General features: G+C 44.1%; 1 protein-coding gene across 1 annotated transcript in view; it reads right to left on the bottom strand.

The window, feature by feature from the left end:
- CHST4 (carbohydrate (N-acetylglucosamine 6-O) sulfotransferase 4) overlaps positions 1-2,136 on the bottom strand; it is a 10,711-nt gene extending 8,575 nt beyond the window's left edge. The window contains exon 1 of the mRNA XM_008585492.1: positions 1,005-2,136. Within this exon, the coding sequence (XP_008583714.1) occupies positions 1,005-2,136 (1,132 nt within the window). The remainder of the gene's footprint in view (positions 1-1,004) is intronic.
- Positions 2,137-9,337: the final 7,201 nt, after the last annotated feature.

The following is a 9,337-nucleotide window of genomic DNA, read 5'->3' as shown; positions in this document are numbered from 1 at the left end:
CCCCCCACCCACTAGCTGGCCAGGACAGGGATCAAACCCTGGAACTTGGTGTTACCAGCACTAGCCAACTGAGCTAACTGGCCAGCCTATTTTCTACCAGTTCTTAAGAGAATATAGACTTAGGTCATCATCTGACATCACTGTCTTAGCAGTTTTCTTTTTAATATGCATGGATGATAGATAATAACAAAGGTATAAAAAAAAATCTATAATGATGACTATGTTCTTAGGTTAGGATCCCATAAGAATGAACGTTTACTACTAGTAATTAGAAAGCATAAAAAAGAACATTCCAAACTGAATCTTATCTTGGAATTTTAGTATTAATGAATAGTAGCCTCACAGGTCGAAATCTTCTATATGTGATAGGAAAACACTGACGGGGAATGATGTCCAAACTGGGCCCAGCCCAATGGACTTAAGACCTTGCTCTGTTGTGCAGGATTTTGTTTTGTATTTGTGCTAACCAACAGCTATGATGGCCAAGCCCCCAGGTGTGCATCCAACCTTGACCTTGCTTCCTTCCTTGAATCCACTGGGACTCAGAGGGCTCGGTTCACATCTCTGTGCAATGTGTTGGCGAGCTCTTTGATGAAAGACCCATTTCCCTGGTTTTTACTGTCTTGCCCCTTTTCTATTGTGCAAGATGTGGACAGAGGTCAATAGATTTACTCCACTGAAACTGCTTGTTGCCTAATAGGTCTTCAGACCAGGAAGTGTCCAAGGTATGCACAGATAGGAAGGTCAAAAAGAGAAGAGCATCAATACCCATTTCACCAGTGGAATGTGCAGTTCACGTAAGGTTCCTGAATCTCTTTTCTAAACAGGAGTATAGACGCGAAGATTCCTCTGCCTACACATGTGTTGGCACAGTGCATGCTCAACATGTATACTTCTAGCAGCATAGTTAAGGCTCAGAAGCATTCAGTGAATGTGGCTGAGATTGGTACCAGGTGGGGACACAGCCTCCTCAACCTTCTTGGGTTACTCAGAGGGGATCCAGGTAGACAGCAGATCGAGTGACAGGTTTCTCTGCTCTTGTTGAGATCTGACTTGACGGTAGCCAAACAAATTCATGGTATCATCACAGACTTTCTGAATTTGAGAAACCTTTTGGTAAGGCAAAGTCCAGCGCCAAGCCTGGGAGACATTGAGGGCATCCCTGGCAGTTGTATGGAAGGCGTGCTGACCCATGCCCTTGCCTCGGGTTATGTTGTGCACCCAGGTCTGGAGATGGGGCAAGAATTTCAATTGTGCATATTCATACATTCGGGAAGTCTGGGCCAGGGGGGCCCGGACCAGGTCCTCATAACGCATGAGCAGGTAGCGCTGCTGCAGGGCTTTGGGCAAGGACTGGATGGCCTTGTAGATCTCCAGCTGGCTTTGGCAGATGACCTGCATCAGGTAGTATGGTTGGTCCTCCTTCCTGAGTTGGTGCCGATGCCGCCCCATCACAATGTGACTGTCAATCATGAGCGACTCTGCAGTGTGTTCTCGGGAACTGAACACAGCCCGGGGGTCACGGACCAGGTGTACAATGTGCAGGTTGAGGGAAGGGTCTGTCAGCAGTGGGTAGAGGACCTGCAGGTTGAAGAAGCGCACCTCCTTGAGCACCACATGGCTGTAGGAGCGGCAGGCCTTCTCCACCATCTCAAAGGGCTGTTTATAGCACAAGACCTTGCAGTGAGCCTCAGGGATGATATTATCCCGTGAGAACATGTCACAGGCAGGCGGAGAACATAGGGCCCGGCTGGTGGCCCACTGGAAAAGGCTGGACTGTTTTCGGGGACCAGGTTTCATGTAAGCATCAAAGACACTCATGTCACACAGAAAGACGGCTCGAATCAGATCCCGCACTGCCATGTGCAGCATCCAGGAGGTGCTCTCTGTGAAGCTCATCCACACATGCCAGGCGGGCTCCATCAGGTAGAAGACATCTGGGTGCTGCCCAAAAAGCTGTCCCACAAAAGAAGAGCCAGAGCGCCAGGAAGACAGGACCAGCACGTGCATGGGTCTGGGCTCCTCCTTTGTAGGCAGGGAGCTGAAGTTGTGGCTGTATACATGAAAGAACAGGGCGCAGATCACGATCTGGGAAACCAGAAACATCAGCAGCCTTATTTTTTTGGGCCATGCCATTGTGCTGAAGTGGAAGTCCTTTAAGGAACAAGCAGAAGGGGCTGAGTTAGGCTGCTGTTTTGATATCTGCCTTCCATCCCCTTATCCACCTTCTCCCTGACCCCACCAAGGAGCAACGCAGAAAGCCTGAACATTGCTACAACCAACCTCTTCAGATCAATTCTCATCCCTTACAGTTAGTATGTTGATAAGTTCTATTTATTTTAAGGTCTTTAATTCCTCCCTCTTGGTCATTCTTGTCCATTGGACTACCAAAATTACATGCACTCAGCCATATTTAATCAACATAGGGGAACAGCTTCACCATGACACCCTGGCGATGTGCATGTCTTCACATAGACCATGACTAAACAAAACTTAATACGGTCTGACCAGAGTCTTGGTTGAATGCCTTGTGATTCCTCCAGAAACTACAGGAGCTAAGCTACTTAGTGAGGAACTGCGTCAAGACAGTTCCAACCCCTTGTCCTGAGGGAGATTACCACAAGGCCATTTCTCACCCCCTCTCCCATTTTAATTAAACACAAGACTTACACTTCAATCCCAGAAGGATAGGATTGCAGGCTGTAAAACTGTGTGCATTTAGTTTAGAGTTGTCTGCTCAGTGGCAGAGCCTATGGTGCCTGTCATCAGGTCCCCTCTGATTTGGTCTCATCCTGTGGGACTAAGGATATGGGGAGCTGATCCAATGCTAACCTTGTCTCTGGATAGGTAATAAACTATCTGAATCTATTTGAGCAGAATCTTTGTGTCTTTACCAGCTGACTCTTACGAAAAGTGTGGCAAGCCAACCTAAGAGCTGTAGACCTGCTGGCTGGTTAGCTCAGCTGGTTACAGGGTGGTGTTGATAACATCAAGGTCGAGGGTTTGGATCCCTATACCGGCCAGCTGCCAAAGCTATAAACCTTAAGGGCTGGCTCATGGCTCACTCGGGAGAATGTTGTGCTGATAACACCAAGGCCACGGGTTTGGATCCCTATATAGGGATGGCCGGTTAGCTCACTTGGGAGAGCATGGTGCTGACACCACCAAGTCAAGGGTTAAGATACCCTTACCGGTCATCTTTAAAAAAAAAAAAAAGCTATAAACCTTAGATTTGTATTACTATCAGTAGTGATGCTTAGGGAATGCTTGACCACTTGACACAGCTACTCAGGGTTGCTCACTATGGTTGGGCAGGCTATATACTGCACAAACCTAGGGAATGCCATCTCATCAAGAATTTAGTTATTATAAAAAATTTTTTTCTGTAAATGACAGTAAAGTATCTTGGTCCAACAAAATAAATACATTAAGATGGTTTTCCAGTTATGTTTAATATCTAGAGAAAGGAATTTCACTGTATAGTTCATACTAAGGCTCATTTAGACTGCTGGTGACCCTGAACATCCAAGTCTCCCTTCACAATCAGGGCTTGCTTTGTGTGAAAAGATCACGGTTTCCAGTGCCATGCTAGAATATTATTTGGAGGGAGATCTTAACCCTCTTTGCCACATGACTCTGGATCATTTTGGGTGATTGCCTGACATAAATAACTATTGAGAAATATTATCATTATTACAGTAGTGAAAATATCAATAGTAGCACATCAAAATATACCTGAGAAATTCTCCCTTCCAGCTTTAATAAAGAAGAGAGATTATATTTCCAGACAATAATTGGAGCTGGATTTAGGGTCTGCTATTTTCCTGGTGACAGGTCTTATCACCAATTTTTTAAAAAAGTTTTTAATAGGTAATAGTCACATGGTTCAAATTGTTTTGAAAATGTCATTATCATGGACATCAAGTCTATTGACTGAGGATTTAAAATAAGGCTTTCCTAAGGTTATACCTGCAGGAAGAAAAGAAGGGGAGAGCTTGCCAGCCTGCAGCTAATCTGTCACATCCCAGTCTTTAACGTATGTGACAGGGGAGGGGAAATCTTATGGTCTGTAGTCATAAGTTAGAAAATGTCTAGAGCTATTTGTAAACAGGGGTAATGGTGTATCTTAAAAGTGTCACAGTATTTTTCCAAGGGAAAGAAAACCTAAGAATTTTACTAGTTGCTGAATCAGTAACCTCTTCTCTATTTACTGACGGGTAGTATTTATCTGCTAGCTGGTGTTTTGTCATCAGTATACAGTGAAAAATCTACCTCCAACACCTGTTCCCCATCTGCCCATTTCTTGGCTTGCCCCCAGATAGCAACTGGGGGCATTTTTTTATGTGTCCCTTCAGATGCTTTATGCATACACAAGAAAATCCAAATGTGTGAGTATACGTATTCTTGATTTTTTTTTTTCCTCTTTAAAACACAAAAAATAGCAAAATTTTTTTTTTTTTTTTTTTTTTTTTTTTTAACAGCAAATCCTATTGTATGGACATACCGCAACTTGTTTAACCAGTTTCCTCATTGATGGGCTTTCGGGTTATTTCCTGTTGCCATTTCAAAAACTTCAATAATGACCGTTAGGTTCACACACCATTGCATACACATGTAAGATAATTCCAGAAGTGGCACAGCCAAGTCAAAGAGCATATGCATGTGTAATTTTGATATCTGTTACCCAGGCAGCCTTCATACTGGTGATAAACCATTCTCTATGTCTTGAGCTCCAGAGATATTAGAGAGTGGATTTTAGAGGAGGGATTGGGCAGCCACAGATGTGACTCTTGGAGTTTACAGCTTGCTTCCTGAAGGGGTAGAGTATGCTTTGCCAGCTCATGGGCTGCCCTTGGAAGTCCCCTAAACCTTCTGGGAAGTGTATAATGGACCCAAGCCAAATCTTGGGTGGCAGATTTCCACTCATTACAACAATGCTTTTCCTCTGGATGTGCCAGAAGGATCCAGTGAGGATCTTTTCTCTTTTGTGGCCAAAACCCACTTTGCTGTATGCCTCAGAAGTGCCTCAATGAATGGCAATTCCTGCCTTGTAATCTTGGCCCTGTAGATGAGAACAGGACCAACTAAGATATGATGCTAGTTCTTAAAACTCGAGTCCAAAGGAAATGATTAGAAACTAGGCCATTATTGGTAATGGCCCAAGGATGCTCCCCCCGACCCCTAAAAGACCACAGAGGTGACTTCAGCAAGGGAGCTTCTCCTAAAGGCAACATGAGTATGAGAAAAAGATTGGAACAAAGATAGGAAACAATAGATCAAAAGAAAGGAAAACAAGAGAAGAACTTTGCCTATGTGCAATTATAAGGAAACTGTGATAGAATTTTATAAGCTGGGCCTATCATCAGTTCAGGAAAAAGCTAACATTTGCTAGAGATTAAGAAGGTAGACCTTTAAACTCACCTCCTTCTTCCCTCCACCCTGACTTCAGGCCACCCATGTGTCCTCCTTGCCTGCCAGCTGCTCCTGGCCTCAAGCCCATTCCCTCCCCGAGCTGGAGCTAGGCCTCCTCATTCTGCATCCACTTGTTCTCAGGCTTTCCCTGTCCACAGGTCCCAGGAATTCCTGTGGGAACCCTCCAGCTTCTTTTTCTTAACGGGAGCACTTTGCCTGATGTGAAAGTGTGTGCTTGTTTTTTCTTAGGGGGTGGCTGGCCAGTACAGGGATTGAACCCCAGACTTTGGTGTTAGCAGCACTGTGCTGTAACCAACTGAGCTAACCAGCCAGCCAGAAAGAGTATGCTTTTGTGGAGCGAGTCCTATCCTTTATTACTGGATCTAGATAACACAGGATGAGACTGCCAGGCAGCCAGGAGTACATGACGGTGTGCCCTGGGCAAAGCTCATCTCCGCAGAGACTGTAATCAACAGAGGCAGGTGCTCTTCAGGCCCTGGCTGGCACCAGTGACTAAGAGGAAACTCTTCTGTTGTGCCCTTGAATCCCACTTGCCCATTGCCAGAACCCCCAGTCTGCTTGTCTCTAGCATTGCCTGTGATAGTAGCCTTTCTCTTTGGTCTCTCAGCATCTCCCCATCAACCCCTGGTGCAAAAAACTTTCTTTTTATGGCACACGTCTATCACTCCTCTGCTTAAAATCCTTCAATAACCTTCCAACATATACAGGACTAAATCAAAATCCCCAGGCTTTGCCCTCTGCGTCCTTAATGGCCTGATCTTTGATTTTCTGTCACTCCCCTCCTTTTTGGTACCTTAGGCTCCGACTTAACTTTCAGTTCTTTCAAACTTGCCCTGTTATTTCGAAGCCCTGAGACATCTGCAAGACTTCCACTCTTCTTCAAGAGTCTTCCCACAGATTGCCTTCTCCCCTTCCTCCCACGATTTATTTGTTCCCCAAACTTTCCTTTATTGTCCATCCCACTCTAGAGTAAACAGGTGTATATGAATATCTCTTCACACTGGGCTGCTATAACTTAAGGAAAAGGCTATGTCTTATCTTGCTGACAGGTACATAGCAGTTCTACAAGTGATTAGGGCATATTAAATACTTTCTGAATAAAATAAGTCAGTAAATGAGCATGGGATGAGGCATTGTCACTGCTAGAAAGTAGATAACTGAATGAGCTCCCTCAAGACACTGACACTTACCCTCTTCTAAGATTCACATGAACAGTCTTTAGTATCAGTTATTAAGATTTAGGTGATTCCATTGATTATGGGGTGCATAACCAATACTGTTTCAGCTGCATGAAGCAAGATATTAATAAAGTCAGAGGCATAGGTTTGATGTGATATGGCAGTTCACCTCACTCCAAAAAATAGTTTCTATACTATGCATGTATTATTTAAAACTAGGGGGGAAACCCCATGAAAATTATTTTTAGAAAATATTTATTAAAAGAAATAAAAGCCCCATTGCAAGGTGACAGACTACCTTGTCCTAAGCAGCTCAGTTACCAGATAGACAAGGAAAAAGGAAAAAGGCACATCCCATATCACCACCATTATCATCACAGTTTAATTATTTTAAATTTAAAATAATTTAAAAACATGTTGCCCCAATGATGGGGAGTGGTATCATCTTAGAACACAAAGGACAGCACATCACTCGAGAGTCATGATAACTTTAGGATCTTGAAGAACATCACCAAAGGATGGCAATAAAGGAGACCCTGTGTTAGGCACAGGGAAACAAAGGCACCAGGATGGGTGACCTCATCCAGCAGCCTGATTATAGAGGGCTGAATTATAGATGTCCCCCCAAATCAGTACTGTGTCATCTTTTAGAAACAAAATGAGGACTTCTGAGCACAAAACAAACAGATATCAACTTAAGAAGCCTGGATTCCAGCCACTTGGCACATTCCTAAATTAAATTCCCCAGTGAGATTATGTCCTTGCAGCCAGAAATTAGAGATGGCAGAAGATGTTTTGCACAAACTGAGAGAGAACGGAGCTGGGTTGGGGGAAACTGGCATCCTCACAAATAGCCTTTTAGACCTGGGAAAGCTATGGGGATAAGCCATGTCCAAATAAACTCTAACTAGACTGAGAGTACCAGGACTGTATCTGGGTCCTCACCAGTGCTGTGTCTCTGGTGCCAAGGACAGTGCCTGGGACATAGCAGGTGATCAGGAAACATCTATTCATGAATGACCAAATGAACAAACATTTGTAGAGTGTTTTTTTTTTTTTTTTTTTTTTTTTTACTGTTTGAGGTATCCTCATTGACCCAGGAAGGGAGATTGGGCAAGAAAGTATTTTTTATTTTACACATTTAACAGTATTATTTACTGTGTCATATTCAATTTCAATTACAAGTTCCAGACTTATCAAAGGCCATACAAGATAGAGGTCTCTCCTACCTTAGCTGATATGTTAGCCTCATAACTTAATCAAATTTTACATCTGCATAGCATTCCACAATTTTCAAAGCCCTTTTAGCAGTCGTCACGAAAACAATGCAAATAGATATTTAGGACAGTAATATGCCATTCCCCCACTTTCAGAATAAATAAACTGAACTTTAATTGATTGACTCATCTAGTATAATAGCTCCGCCTGATCAGGACCCGGGTCTTTTGGGTCCCTGGTCAGAGAGTTTTCAATGATCACAATCACGTCACCTGAGCTAGAGAAAACCTGCGGCTCCTTGCACCTCCTGTCTGTCACTCCCCAGCAGAGAACTGAGGAGAAGCTGCAGGAAGTACAGAAACTTGAGCTCTGAAGCCATGTGGGAAGGAATCAGGGACTGTCTACAAAATATACATTGGAACAGTCCTACCAGCATTCGAGGCTCTTTGGGACACATTAGGGATGGAGCCGGTGGGGATTGGGGAGCTGCTGGTAGGCAGCTTGTGTTTTTTTCTGGAAGATTCCTCAGGAGCTTCTGATTCACCTCCCTCTTCCACTAACCCCTTCTCCACCATCAAAATCCCCAGTTTACTGCCAGAGCTTATCTGACACTCTCACTCCAGAAGCCCTGAGATAATGGCCTGCACTGGAGGTACACAGAGAAATCCTTACCTTGTTAATGTCTTATGCTTCCCCGCTGCTTTGGAGAGGTTCCCTGCCAGCCAGGCTGTGCACTTTTCTCCTCTGACTCACCAACTCCCCTCTTGGCTTCCTCCTCCTAGTCAAAGTTTGCGTAACCATCTCTACTCAGCATACTTCCCTGCCCTCTCCCTTTCACCAGGAAAAAAAAAAAAGGATCCACCTTGGAATGCAGGCTTGAGAGAGCACTCGCTCTCAGGAAGCAGTGACATGAGCAGCCTTGACACAGTAGCGAGAGACTCAAGAGCCAGGGAGACTGTGCTAGAGGTGAGCCGGGAGAAGCAAAGGAAGCATTCTCTCCCCACGCTGGGAAAGGATCCTGGAATGCTGACTCCTTGAGGGCAGCTGTGAAGGTCACCCCTAGGGCAGAGTGGAAAAAGAAAAGAGACCAGACCCTGGGAGCACTAGGAAATAAGGTTGATAGGGAAATCATAGGATAATTACAACCAGGATGCCCACAAGATCTTTAACCTCACTCTTATACTGATAAATTGGTAGAGGGCGAAAAAAATGTTTACACTGTGTAATGATTAAAACACACACACACACACACACACACACACATGCACCTTACTCTTACATCTTATTCTTACTTAGTCTTATCTCTCAGGAGCAAATATAAAAGTTATCTCTGCATTGCACCTGCCTCCCCATGCTGGGTTTAGTGAGGTAACATTTCTTAGCCTCTGTGTCATATGCAACATCTTTACTCTTCTTGCAAGGAGTAATAAATATTTTCTGGGAGGACATAGATGTAATGGTGTTTGGTTGTGGTAGGGAGGAAAAATTTTCCCATTAAGAAAAAAAGA

Source organism: Galeopterus variegatus, unplaced genomic scaffold (assembly GCF_000696425.1).
Source record: "Galeopterus variegatus unplaced genomic scaffold, G_variegatus-3.0.2 Scaffold3592, whole genome shotgun sequence".
Taxonomy (NCBI): domain Eukaryota; kingdom Metazoa; phylum Chordata; class Mammalia; order Dermoptera; family Cynocephalidae; genus Galeopterus; species Galeopterus variegatus.
Note: the sequence above shows the minus strand (reverse complement) of the source record. Positions and strands in the feature narration are given on the sequence as shown.